Source organism: Dreissena polymorpha, chromosome 13, assembly GCF_020536995.1.
Source record: "Dreissena polymorpha isolate Duluth1 chromosome 13, UMN_Dpol_1.0, whole genome shotgun sequence".
Lineage (NCBI taxonomy): Eukaryota > Metazoa > Mollusca > Bivalvia > Myida > Dreissenidae > Dreissena > Dreissena polymorpha.
The window spans coordinates 6,658,970-6,674,143 of NC_068367.1; the positions used below are offsets into that span (position 1 = coordinate 6,658,970).

The 15,174-nt window shown below is 36.6% G+C and overlaps 1 protein-coding gene across 4 annotated transcripts in view; it reads right to left on the bottom strand.

Moving 5' to 3' along the window:
- Positions 1–489: 489 nt before the first annotated feature.
- The window catches only part of LOC127856134 (ankyrin-1-like), a 16,327-nt gene continuing 1,642 nt past the window's right edge, over positions 490–15,174 (bottom strand). Inside the window, exons 1-3 of one of the 4 annotated variants that reach the window (XM_052392141.1) lie at positions 6,250–6,367; positions 4,787–5,040; positions 490–4,519 (exon numbers count right to left, since the gene is read on the bottom strand). In XM_052392141.1, the coding sequence (XP_052248101.1) occupies positions 2,636–3,961 (1,326 nt within the window). In that variant the 5' untranslated portion in view covers positions 3,962–4,519; positions 4,787–5,040; positions 6,250–6,367 and the 3' untranslated portion in view covers positions 490–2,635. Of the gene's footprint in view, positions 4,586–4,786; positions 5,041–6,249; positions 6,368–15,174 lie in introns of those variants that run through there. The other 3 variants (XM_052392142.1, XM_052392140.1, XR_008037863.1) reach the window with 3 other exon arrangements.

Genomic DNA, 15,174 nt, shown 5'->3' on the forward strand with positions numbered 1-15,174 from the left:
GTGGTTACTCATGTCTGCAGTTATGTAGCGGTCACTTTACCAAAACGTATTCAATCCTTGGCTACCCAAGCTCCATTCAAATTAACTTCAATGAAACAAGTCATGATCTATGTACTAATCATGAAGGCCTTGTCATATAAATGATACAAATTTGAAATCTTGCGATCTTTTATTTACTTTATGTCAAAAAATTATCAGAAAGATATTTAAATAAAATTAAGTTTCTTTAACTGTGAAACGTTTAACTACAAATTAAACAACGATATGTCAAGTTCTTAATAATATATACTGAAAGTTATAGAGCCTCTTTCGGAAGTAGAAGCCTCCACATCGTCAGTCTTTATCGATACGTTTTAATCAGGCGTTTTATCACATTACACAAACATGTTTTGTTGCAATTAATGCTTTAATCTACTTGAAATGAGTTTGTGACTGTATTTCCAGCTATAATAAAGCAGTTAAATAATAAATACAACAACACTTGTATGCTGGATGTAAAAAAGCTTTATTAGTACTACGTGTACTATGATAGTTGAATACTTGGCACATAATTATTACAGGTTATAAATGGCTGGATGCACTTCAAATATAACATTTAACTTATAATAAATAATAATATTACACTACACATATAGTACTGCAGCTTCATGGGTGGCATATGACAATGGCATACTTAAAAAATATGCAAAACCGGTTAACACTAAAACAGACTAAATGGTTTCAACTCTTACATTAATTATTCCCCCCTTCGAAGAAGAGGGGCTATATTGTTTTGCACATGTCGGTCTGTCGGTCCGTCCACCAGGTGGTTTCCGGATGATAACTCAAGAACGCTTGGGCCTAGGATCATGAAACTTAATAGGAACATTGATCATAACTCGCAGATGACCCCTATTGATTTTGAGGTCACTAGGTCAAAGGTCAAGGTCACGTTGACCCTAAATAGTAAAGTGGTTTCCGGACGATAACTCAAGAATGCTTATGCCTAGGATCATGAAACTTGATAGGTAGATTGATCATGACTCGCAGATGACCCCTATTGATTCTCAGGTCACTATATCAAAGGTCAAGGTCACGATGACCCGAAATAGTAAAATGGTTTCCGGATGATAACTCAAGAACGCTTATGGCTACGTACATGAAACTTCATAGGTACATTGATCATGACTCGCAAATGACCCCTATTGATTTTGAGGTCACTAAGTCAAAGGTCAAGGTCATGGTGACCTGAAATGGTAAAATGGTTTCCGGATGATAACTCAAGAACGCTTATGCCTAGGATCACGAAACTTTATATGTACATTGATCATGACTGGCAGATGACCCATATTGATTTTCAGGTCACTAGGTCAAAGTTCAAGGTCACGGTGACCCGAAACGGTAAAATGGTTTCCGGATGATAGCTGAAGAACGCTTATGCCTAGGATCAGGAAACTTGATAGGTAGATTGATCATGACTCACAGATGAACCCTATTGATTTTCAGGTCAAAGGTCAAGGTCATAGTGACAAAAAACATATTCACACCATGGCTGTCACTACAATGGAGAGCCCATATTGGGGGCATGCATGTTTTACAAACAGCCCTTGTTATGAATGTGATGCATGTTAAATTATACCGTTTCATTTTTCCACTCAATACATTTACATGACTTGTGTCCAGTTTCAGGCATCAAAACAGCGATCAAAAATATTAATCAGGCTATGATATATACCATACTGAACGAATCCGTTTTTATTATACATAATCATTCGAGTTGTGTCTTACGTTCAAATAGTTGCATCCATTCCTTAAGATTCGGCCACCCCAATATATTGGAAATTTTGAAATATATATCTGATTATATTTGAGTTATTTATATATATTTGTAAAATAAATATGTTTGTATGTCAAAAAGCGCATTAGATTTTGCTTGTAAACATATAATTCTGGTTAAAAAGTATCAAATTTGCTAAATATGATTTGTAAATGACAATTAAAAAAAAAATATTCCCTTAAAAAGAATGTTGCTTAATTGTGTAAAACAATTATTTAATTATGTATATCAAAACGTTTTGATTTGTCCTATCAATAAGATGACCGAACAGATAACTAGGGAAATACCCAATATGTAAGTTGTTTTGCATATTTTTCGTAGTAAAGACATACAAAAATAAATGATACAATGCCTAATATGTGCTTGAATCGGCTACATAAGTATAAAAAGTAAATTTATATATGATCTCCGCTCTAACAAAAAGAGTGTAACGTATGCTCGAAATGGTTATCAGGGCTGAAACTTCCTAAATATCATAAAGCGTAAAGTAGTGATCCTGATTAATAGTGCGGACGACACAGGGCTATCAAAGATTTCACACCCGTGCATAAAGCCCGCTTTTCCCATAGCGAGGCCCACAGTTAAGAGACCTGGCATTTTTAATACAATTAAATACACATTATACTCCAATCATGTCACCAGTTTGCAAAATGTGATCTACTTCCCGGTTGGCGGTTTCATGTCTTACCTCATTGACTGAATCTTTTGTTTTATTAAAGTGGCTTTGAGCCCAAAATAAAACAACAGCAAACGCGTGAATGAATATGCTTTATATCACTGCCATCAATCATCTAACAATGTTCATCTTGGGACTTGTGTTTACACGAAACTTATGGCGTAGTCTCGCAAGGAGATGAAATGCTTCAAGCATGTTGGCAAAGGCAAGAGCGGAATGCGGCCTAACATAGAACAGTCACCTGACGCTCGGTTGAGGCCAATCCTGATTGACTTCCGGCAGAGTTCTTGTAACGAAAATGGCTGCTGTGCGCGTTCTCGGAGGAATTTCAGGATTTCAATTTCGTGTCTTCCTCTTGTATTGTATCCTTGAAACGCTAGTTTGAGGAAGGATAACGAAAACGTGGGGATTCTTTTTGAGCACAGTTCGACCTCTTCTGGCGTCACTCTGTATCCGGCCATGACTAGCAGCTTCACCACGAAGTCGTCACACTTGGTGAACGCGTCCACTAGAAGGCTGCGTCCGTACCCTTGAGCTTCCGGAAGTAAGCAGCCGTGGAAGATGAGTTTGCCGGCGATTCGGCTGTTGGACACAGAGATGGCGGACATCAGGGGAGACCACTGGCCGTCCGTTAAACTCAGCTGGCAGCCTTTCTCTATGAGCTGACCGAGTATGGGCTCCAGGCACGTGTAGGAAGCACGGTGCGAAATTCTGTAGTAGAAAACGGCGGTTAAAAACGGCGTTCCGTTCTGTTCTGATACCGCGTTGACGTTAGCACCATCTTTGATCAGTTTACGAACAACATATTCGTTACCCACTCGCGCAGCCTCGTGCAGAGGCGTCCAACCTGTTTTTGTTTTAGCGTTCACCTCCGCCCCGAGGTTGCACAACATGCAAGCGATTGTTTCTAGGTTTGTGTGTATTGCGCGATGCAGCGGTGTGCAGCCATTCAGATCGACGGTACGTATTCGAGATCCATTTGAGATAAGGCATGCCGCCACATTGCCGTTGCGGTGGTCACAGGCGACATGCAGAGGCGAGTGTCGCTTGTTGTCCAGCAGGTTGACATCCCAGCCAGCGTCTACTAGCGTGTACACGACCCGCATGTACCCGTACTCCGAGGCCCAGTGTAGCGCCGAGCGTCCTTGATCGTCCACGGAGTTCACCGAACAGCCTTCAGCAATAAGAGATTTAACCTTGGTATCCTTACCGGCCTTTGCTGCTTCCATAAGCATCTCGTCATGGGAAAGACTCGCATTTTCCGGGAAACGGTCCTCATGGACGTCTGTGATCAAGAGTTTCTTACGCTGCGAGACGCGATTCAGACGAGCCTTTGCGAATAGTATTCGGTCCGAGAGGCAAAGTCTCTTCTTTATTCCTCGCGAAAGACAATCCGGTGACGTCGACGCATTTCCGGAAATAGGCGGAAGAGGTGTGAATGATGTTGACGTGCTACTGAGAACCGACATGGTAAATGTTTCGAAACAGGCGTGAGCGTCGCAGACAATAGTGGATCACTTCAATTTAGGCGATTGAAATAAACACTCGGTAAATCGCAGATGTTCGGTGCTATAGTTCATATTAATTGCGTGCACGTAAAAGTACTTAGTGATCAATAGTTTTTGCCTGTTGAACTTTAGATTTCATTAGATGCAATTGAATCATATCCATACAACCAAAGCGCAGTGGCATGTAACACGAACTGGCCGGTGGTAACGAAAATCACTAATTATCAGTCAGCATCACAGGTGTGCGAATTATCTCTCGGAATTAATTAGTGTCAAAACTGGCGGATAAACAACGCACATGATATGTTCTCCGAAATACGTTATTCAAAATGCAGACGGTTCTTCTTGGATTTAAAGTGTTGTGCTTCAAAAACCGCTATGCGATTTTTTAAATGTAACACAATCACTGTCCTTTTCAAAATCACAGCGTTTGTGTTGAGTGTAAACCGCCGGTACCCTTTCCTCATCAACAAAAGTCCACCGTCAGTTTTTATATCATCTCTCGTACCAGATTTCTGCCTGTAAATAATCGTCTTTTCTTTCCATGAATCGAACCAGCCATTTTATCCAGGTAAACAACCCAGCCTATTCTTGGATGTAAAGTTATTATATTACATAAACCCAATTTAAACTATTCGCGACTATTATCTTCTTAACTTGAAACCCTAGTGAACTATATCATTCAAAAAATTCTACTAGTTATATTATTCTAGTTTGGCAGGTAAACTGAAATTTAATTACTCTCACGCAGTCTACAATCGCGGAAAATAGATTTCATGAAATTACCTTTAATCATCGTGGTAAATCATTCCATGAATTCGACTGTTTTATTCCTCTGGTTTGGAAGGTAATCTGAGCTACCCTCTCAAGCAGTCTTTAAAAAAGTTCATACCATGGAATTCTTGTTACGTCTTGACTCATGACTTCGATCTGGATCAATTTTGCGTCTTCGTTAATCAGTTAATCGGTTGGCCTTATGTGCCCTATTTTCGGTTTGTCATATGTTTCAGCGAACGGACGAAACGTTCACGGGTTTCATCCTGAAATGAACAGACACACCTATTAACCTATTTATGCCTGATAGTGGACCCCCATCCTTCTAAATTGGATAATTTTATTTCCAAAATTAGGGATGGCTAGTATATTTATTTCTATATTAAGAATATTTCTTACAGAAATTCCTTTAAGCAAACAGCGCAGACCCTGATGAGACGCCGCATCATGCGGTGTCTCATCTGGGTATACGCTGTTTGCAAAGGCCTTTTTTCTAGACGCTAGGCATAAATGGGTTAATACTGGTTTAAAACAACAAGAACACAGTGTGTATCAACAGCAACATAGTGTTGTATAAATATTATAAATACTGAGCGTCTAATACTATTAAACGAAGAATTTCTACTTTATCATGAGAAGTGTACTTCTTCCCGACCGGACAACATTTTATACATAAGTTATGGCAAACATCTACCAGTACAATGTGAACATTATTTTGACGAGCTAAATCATGTTCAATCGCGAGCCATGAACACATAATCTTGGAATAATATTCACGTCGAATGAAGTTTATTCAAACGAAAGATGAGCAAGCAATTACAAGTAACTAGCTCTTGCGTAATATAACACTGGTGAAAGTATCAATGTCTGGAGCTACGTCGTGTATCATATTTCAGCAACGAAGCATTACTTCAAGAAAGCTGCATAACACCTGGGCATTTAATGCTTTATGCAAATGTGAAGACACAAGAGGGTTATTCTGGCCCTTAAGCACTCACTGATTTATATGACACTAATTGCGGAAGAATAGACCTGTTGACCTATAGTTTGGACGCACGTGGCCCAGATTCGAACTCGGACAAGATATTGTCCAGACAAACATTCTGACCAAGTTTCATAAAGACTAGACAAAAATGTTGCCTTTAGAGTGGTAATGTGTTAAATGTTGACAATATACACCGCACGACGGCGGACGCCGGGTGATCACAATAGCTCACTATGAGCACGTCGTGCCCAGTTAAACCAAACATATCATTCAGGTGCGGCCACGTTAATATACACAGTTTAATACAGACTCAAATAGGTATTATCCTATGTCCGACCATTCCCGTTAAAAATCTTTGAAATTCTGTGGCACTTTAACAGGCATTAATAAAATGTTCAACAGGTATGTATGCAACCTTTTCAAACTCAGATTTTGTTTCTTAGTGCAAGTTAGTAAAAATCCGTTTTCAAAGTAGAATAGCAACAATCACCTCTTATATATATACGAGCAGGTTTACTCTAAATGATACGACTAACACTTAATGCGTTGTTATTCCAACCAAAATCGAGAATCTTCACCGACTATAAATCGAACTAAGTTACAACGCAATTCCGCAGACAAAGACTATATCTCCGTGTTTTGGTTTACCAACATGTATGAATCTGATCTATACAATACCGTATGTGTTCTAACGGAGGGTAACAAATTCAAATTTAAAACGCGATTACATATCTTTTTCCGAGTATAAACAACATTAAACATGGTTCTATTTATCACCGTTTATTATCCACCAGCCACGGGTTTGCTTAAAAATCGAAGCAGCTTTTCAAAGTCGGTTGCTACATGTAGCAGACTCATACGTTTATTTGTACATGTATGTGTGTCATGTTGTTCGTGACGTCGAATTCAGTATTTTACAAGCTGCGGTCTTCTTTGAAGACAACTACACAGTGCGGTTTCTAACACTGAATGAACGAAATTGCCTAGATAGGCAACCTTTATAAGTATCGGTAATTTTGAAATCGAATATCGGGTAAACGACGTGCTCCATTCATATCAACGAAAAATGCTTTTGTGTAAAGGAAAGACTACGGTAATCATCGGCAGTTCCTGGCAATCGTCGAGCGCCGTTCGGTATCCAGGGCTATCTGTTGCGTGAAGCATGTGAGTAGAGACGCAGTAGACACGCTAATACAACACTCGATTCCTGGCTGGTGTATAGATACAACTCTTTGGTACATGTATATTGAATATAACCAGGAAACGCATGTATGACATATATGTGTGCTGCTCTTTACACGTAATTTTACATATATTCAATAAAACACTCTGTGCATAATTTGGTTTCATCTCATCTCATCTCATTTTGCAGCTAAAACGTTAAATATGAACTAAACAGCTTATCCAACATAGCGACGGTTTATTCAGCATACTTTATGTTTATGAAACATTTTGTTATGAATCGCGCTTTTTGAATAGTTTTTCATGCATCTCCTTTGAACGAAGAGCAATGCGCATGAATACATTTACAACCGTGCATCAAAATACCCGACGAGTATTCAGAGAGAATAGGCACGACTTGGAGATGAACAAATGGTCGTTTTTTTTGTGGAGAAAGAATTTCGTCATTTTTGAAAGTATTATAGTTTAAAAATAGGAGAGTCAGAGCGTCGGAGAGAAGCAAATTGAGAGTCTTACAACGAGTTCAACAATTACACAAGTGATAGTTTTATAATACATAAGAAGACCAGAGCGTGCTATAATTTAGTATATGACACTACGAATATTCTAAATATCGAATATGCAAAAATGTGTGCTTGGCGAATAGGCTTGCTAATCAAAACGTTAAATTTGATACATATGAATAAAAACATAAAAACAATAAAACAGACTACAATAAAATCCGCGGCAGCACTAGCAAACAGAGGAACACATCAACATAGGCGCACAATGTATCACCGCGGACACGGAGTAATAATGAATTTCGCAGCCTCTAAAACATCGTTCGGCTCATTTAAATTTTTACTCACTTAATTATTATCCAATTTTTCATTAAGTTGCTGTGAAGATTTGTGTCATTAAGCGTCAATCTTATTTTGTTTTACAATGCAAATATTACCCTTGAGAAACAAATATGCGCGTTATGTGCGCACGAGATCATGCACATTGTCACAATTTAGTGAAACTTGACATAAATACACATTACCGTTTTCAACTGCAAACATTGAATGCTTTAAGATAAACGACTTACTCCATTATATCACAAAAATAGCGAATTTACTCGACATTAATGTACATACACATGTAAGGTTCAAGTTTTATTTCGGTGCTCATAGATTTAGTGAACTTCGACCCCACTTCAATGGTTCTTGAGGAAAATCTACTTATATTGATATTTAAAGATAATTAAATACGGCAGATTCGAACGCGAACTTTGTACATTCTCTGTGTTAACAAACTAAATCGGCCTTTGTAAATAAGAATCGATTAATTGTTTCACCGTAACGGCTGTTAAAGGTTACGTCCCTGCCCTACAGGTCTTGTTTAAATCTTATGAAATCGAGGTTAAACCAATACTAATTGTTATTATAATACAATTTAATAGATCATAAGCGTACTAATATTCTCACAAGTTAATTTTAATACAAACAAGTCAATTTGACCATATACAATGTTTGTGACAACGTTGACCGATGCACCCGATGCCCTTTGTCCAGTCACTCGTATCAGGTGTTACGTTGATATTGCATGACTTTGCTACACTGGGTGTTACGTTGATATTGCATGACTTTGCTACACTGGGCAGAGATTGTGTGGCGATTAATTAATCTGCTAATTAAATCAAGCTGTCTTTGCTGAGTTGTAATAATAGATACGAGTATACATATTAATAAATGTGGGGTTCAGTTACAGGATAAATGTACACGCATATTATTACGTCAAATACACAAACATTAACATTTCAATCTTGATAAACGTGTATAGGCTATGCATATTTATGCGCTTAGCGTCAGCGACTTTCTCGTGCTGACAAATTCACGGACACTTTAGCGCAAAATGTTACTTACAACGTGCAGTGTTTGTGTATTTACGCGTTCACAACATCGTTTGTAGGATTATGATGCAAATCTATTAAACTTATTTGAATTAAAAATAGTCCCTCTGTTAAACAGTTACTACCTTTTGGATAGTAATGCACTTAACCGGTAATTTATTAAATGCACGTGATTGTACATAACTATTTATATTTAATTATGTATTAATCGGAACTCCGTGAAAACTGGTCATTCTGCGAGAATACCTGATTTTGAAGGGTTGGGGTCGGAATATGCGGAATAATTGACCATTTCAAAGGCATCAAACTCCACAACAAATGTATAAATAGCGTCTTATTTTGTTAGAAATACGTTTTTAGTAAAGACTTATTACTGTGTCCTATTGTTAGCATACATTTGTTATAACTACCTGTTTGTGTGTTTTTTCGCTCAAAACTGAGTCTTACATCGTTTAGGTGTTATTGTATGTTAAATACAGACATTGCTGATAGAAAATGAACACTTGAGCAAAAGTGGGACCACAGAAACATTTAACTAACTAATAACTTCCCGATTTACAGTTTCGATTTCCAAATGTATTCACATTACGTAGTTTTCATTAAAAAAGTATCCATTATTAAACAATGGTCGAACATTGGACAAATACTTGGGAGGGCGTGCGCGGTTTTCACCCCCTCTAATTCCGCCTATTAATATTTTGTCTCGTATTCATATTCAAGGAATTTTTTTATATCTTGGGATTATATGTGTTCCGAGTAAGTCTGCTGCAAGAAAAACAATTGTTCCCATTTAGATCGTGTTTCACATTGCGAACGTTTGATATAAGCATACTCGTCATAGAACACAAATGCCGGTCCATAAACCTTTGACTTAACATGATCGTTGTAGGGCGTGTCGTATGCCTTTGTAAATTACAAATCCACACATCAGTTATTTCATATTCAAATGTCAAATATTACCTTAAATACTGTTTATTTTAAATTTATGTCATATTTGCTCTGTTTCATGAGAGACATTGACACAATATAATAATTTTTCAAGTTTTTTTATGTATTGTTTCAGGTAGATATTGTGTACAATAATGTAATTTATATTTTACAAAATCGAAAAGAAAGTATTTCACAAGCTTTCCTATTACCAGTCAAATAGAGTCATTCCTTATATTGCCACCCTCTCAGTGTTCAAAAAACAGTAATGAACATTAAAGAGTTTCACCTAAGTGTGTCTATTACACCCACGAGCTTTCTTTGTTCAAACGCGTGCACGCGGTTATATTGTAATTCTACCTTAAAGTGTAGACCAATGATTGCAGATCAGTGGCAGATCAGTTTAATGTGCGGGGTGAACCACGATATTTGGATAATAGCATGTTTGGAGGTAATTACTGACGTCTTTAATAACACAGCTAACAAAGGCAACAAAAGCGAACTGACAAAGTCGAATATAATTATGTCTCATTGCCATTCTTAGTACTGTTATAACCTACATACGAACATTTTCATACACATTTCAGATGTTGTTTTCCATACGGGTATGTTCATTTTTACGGTGATGCAATTAATGCTTTTAGAGTATGGAAGGGTATTTAGGTAAAAATTACATCATTCGCGGTGAATATTTACATTATGACTGATGCTTATTCTAATTTGCTTTATGACAATTCCAACATGCCTGTTGTCTATTCGTTTATACTTGATGATTGCTGCATCATTACATCATTCATGATGTATATTTACATTGTGCGTGATGTTAATTCTAACATGCTTGATGACAGTTCCAACATGCTTGTTCTCTATCGGTTATACTTGATGATTGTTGCAACATGCTTGGTGACAATCCAATGTTTGTGTGTTCATTAATCCTGAAACCAGTCATAAAATCGGTTTTGCCACTAAGCGTCATTAACAACGGCAGTTAGCAACAGGCAGTAAGCAGAATGCAACTTAGCAGAATGCAAGTTACTAAATTATGACAACAGGTGGCGCGAGTTTATTTTCCGTATGTGGAATAACTTTGTTTCGGAAAAATGCGAAAACATCCGAATCATTTTGACTAGTAAACTGAATAAGCTGAATTTGTTTCCTTTGTTATATAATCACCATTAAAATATATACATTTATTATTGCAATGAAGACCAGTTGGCCTACACAATGAATTGACTGCCGTGAATGGCTGTTCAAAACGATGCACCCCGTTTTCGGATGATTTCGAGTTGGATACCTTGTTATATATAAAACGATAGTGAATTTGTTTTATAGAAAAGTTGATTTTTCGTTATTATATGAGTATTTATCATTCAAAAAGATGTTTTCACTAATTATGATCATAGCCACACGCTAACCACCTGTGTGTCCAGCGCGTGTGCCGGGAGTACAGGGCTTAATGTATTTTTTTGTTAAGCTCTATAATATTTATATCCAATCTGTATGAAACAATTTCGGTGAACATTAATCCGGGGTTTATTTTTGAAAATATTGAGGCATTCATTAATTATGGATCTAAAACGGAGCATTAATCCGCATTAAAAAAAAACACCGTGCTTATTGCATATTAGATCGGACACATGAAATTATTTCGAAAGAAAGCAATAAGAGTTTCAATTCTACATGAGTAAGCCTCGCTGCGCACGATTACGCTCTTACTGCTCGTATATATTTGACTCTTATGAATCTTGGCAAATACCTAATTTTTTTTGTTGCTTAATCTAAATTGTGTAATGCATCTATATGTACTTAAAGCAGCATGACCAACAGCTCTTTCATATGTGAAAGAGATTGACACGAAATACCTACCCATCTATAATCAAGTTTATATGTGCACTTCAATATTATAGTTTTATAGCATTTTATGTGGTGCAATATAAAAGTACTCTAGTAAATTTGAAATTATGTAATGGATTTCCTCTCAACATACATGCAGAGTTCCAGATAACCTTTTCAGCAAAATCTTGGTTTACACTCTATAAAAAAATTCAGCCTTAATTTAGTCTATTATTAATTCCTGTTTTTCAGTTAAGTATAATTTTTGGCACATCCGCATTTAAGTTTATAGTATAAGAAGAGCTCATGACAATTGCCGGGTTACAGCAGACTTTTTGCGGTAAAAGGACCAGATAATGGAAAACGTTCGGCTTTTCGACCGTTTTAAAGATGGTCTGTTATTCATAATAACGTTAAAATGCTGTTGATTTCATAATTGAAATGAGGGCCTAGACGAGTGTGAACTCATTGATAAAATGTTCACATTACAGTGCTCCAGCTAGAATTTGAAAAGGGCAGGGTGTCTTTTTTGTCAAAAGGGCACTTTCGAAGCGCAGTATTTTGTGAAAAGGGCACTTTCGACGCGCAGTATTTTGTGAAAAGGGCACGTTCGAGCGCGCGGGTGTTTCTGGAATGCTTTCTATTGCATGTTAATTTATATGTTATAAATAATTGTATTATTCCCATTATTACTAAACCATTCAAATATAATGTCTACAATGAGGATTAAACTAATTACAATGTAATAAGAGATTTATGAATTATCATATGTAAAAAAAAAAAAAAAAAAAAATTTTTTTTTTTTTTTTTGGGGGGGGGGCAGGGCGGAGGTTCGGGAGGGCAGGGCGGAGGTTCGGGAGGGCAGGGCGCGGCGCCCTTCGATTTAGGCCTAGCTGGAGCACTGACATTATATGCATTGATATTGAGTTTTTACGCACGATCACAAATTTTGAATTCTTATTTTATTTTTCCAATGTGTTACCGTAAGCACAGAATTTAAGTCTACCTTTTTACTAAATTTAATTCATTTTTTTTACGACTTTAAGCGTCTTATCTGGAGCTCTGCATACATGCATTAGTAGCATATATTGAAATGTATCCATAGAATTTCTTTGGTTACTGAAGGTAAATTTATACTGTACAAAAATTATGGTTAGTCATTAACCAAAAAAATGTACGTCTACAAACACGCGGTTAATTTCGGTTCAATAGCAAATATCTTACAAAGGGGCGCAACTTCTCATATAATATAAAATTTCCGTTATACGCCGTAAATTTCCGTAGTCGTCCGAAGCATTTCGGAACGACTGTCAATTGACGTCATTGTATCATGCATGATTGTATGTTGCTTTGTGCTAGGGTGAAACTCACATCTTGCCATCGCGTTAATTTATTCAACGCATCAATATTTGATTCCATTATGCACTGCGCCTATTGCACAAGTCTCTCTGCACAAACCAACATACACATATGCAGCATGCAATTAACGAACAAGAATGTTGCATCTGTACTGTAAATGCATGATACCATTAAGCAGAATGTAAATAGACATTGGACATCAGGCACGATGTAAGTCTCATCAAGCATGAAAATGTGTCTACATACAAATTGAAAGTACCATCAAGAATCATTACACAGTCACAAAGAAGGATGTAATTTTTACCTAAATACCCTTCCATATTAGAGAACCGTAGTTCATGAAATCATGACCACAGGCGATGTTGGACGACCAGCTTTTATTGCTCAAGCGAGCGCTCTCGCCGTACAATTATTTAATAAGGGACCATTTATAAGAAGTTTTATGCACATAAATTGACCAGCGTTTTGTTTAAATACATATTATTTAAATAAATGTTAATTGATGTCTCGCCCACATCTAATTTAGACATTATGCGAGGTCATTTTATTCGCCCTATGGTATTTCATGTGTCTGTAATGAAACCTGTTCAGTCATTCGACGGCAATTTGTACAACTTGGAAGAGTAAAAAGCACACTTGAAAATCCGTGTACATACCATTATTCTATTGGGAAAAAAACTGTTAAAATATACCTTATTCAAAAGGTCCCTTTCCTTTAATATGAATTTGCTTGTAGACTCGACAATGTTAAGATGAACATTATGATTGTGTGCATTATAAGAGCATTTAAAGTTTAGTTTAAGTTGTGCATTGAGCTTTTACGTTGTAACCTCGGGATATTGCTCAGTTGTATATTTGTTTGTTGTTTGTTTTGCTTAGTTTGTTTTCAACCGTATTTTAGTCATATTATAGCGGGAAGTTACCAGCCCACACCTTCCTTCTGTCAGCTGTTTTACCAGTACAAAGGGCACATACTTGATTGATTGATTTTATTTGGTAAACATATGAACATTACATAGTTACTACATAATGCAGACAATATAAAATATATTATCACAGCAATATACATAGCAAACCATGGAATGCACACACAATACCAAGGATAACACAAAAAAGAGAAAAATGATTTTCACTTATTTCCATTGTGGTCCTTGTTATTGGTGGCAGTAACCATGAAACAGCCATGTATTAGATTTTAATAATGTATATGTATCAAATATGTACTGTTTAATAAAGTATATTACTGATTAAGAATGAATAAATATAATCACATGTTCATTATTATCACAGAAGTTGCATAAGAAAGTTACACACTGCATAGGTAGTTAATAAACACACTTTGTAGCATACTATAAGTTAAAAAATAATTATGAGATCCTTGCATCTTATTGATCATAAGACTTAAAAATGTATCACAGTATTTTAACAGAACATAAAATTCATAATAAAAATTATACTATAAAAAGCTATAAAGACTCTAAAAACTGTTTCTTGATGGCACCCTTGAAATTGTTAGGTTTAGGTACATCCCTGATGTTTTGAGGAAGATTGTTCCATAAACAGATACCATTATATGTAAATGTTTTAGAACCAAAACTTCCTACTCTTGGTTTGGAAAAACGACCAGAGTCTTCAAATGTAAAATTTTCAGCAAAATGATCAGATTCTGGCTGAGCTACCATATTAGACCTAGTACAACGATTATGTACGCCAGACACTGGCTTAAAATTCTCACCCATATACTCTGCTGCAAGGCCATTTTTAATCTTATGTACATGACAAAGTATGATCTGTTCTACTCTTTTTGAAACAGGCAGCCAACCTAAATGTGAAAACTGTTCTTGACCAACATGTGATCTGTTATCCATATTCAGAACAAACCTAATCATCTTGTTTTGTGTAGTTTGAAGCCTATTTTTAAGTGACTGAATAAGACCAGGGTACCAAAAAGAGCAGGCATAATCAAAGTGGCACTGTATAAGAGACATGACAAGGAGTTTTCTGGTGTGCAATGTTAAGAACTTACTATTTCTGTATAGGAACTTTAACCTTGAGTTTGCCTTTGTAATAATTGATCTAGCAATGGTTTTACCAGACAGGAACTGGTCCAATACAGCACCTAGGTACTTAACAGAACTTGATGGAGTAATTGACACATCATTGCAAGAGACATTTAACTGAGAATTTGACCTTAGTTTGGGCTTTGAGCCAAACAATATAGATTCTGTTTTACCAAGATGT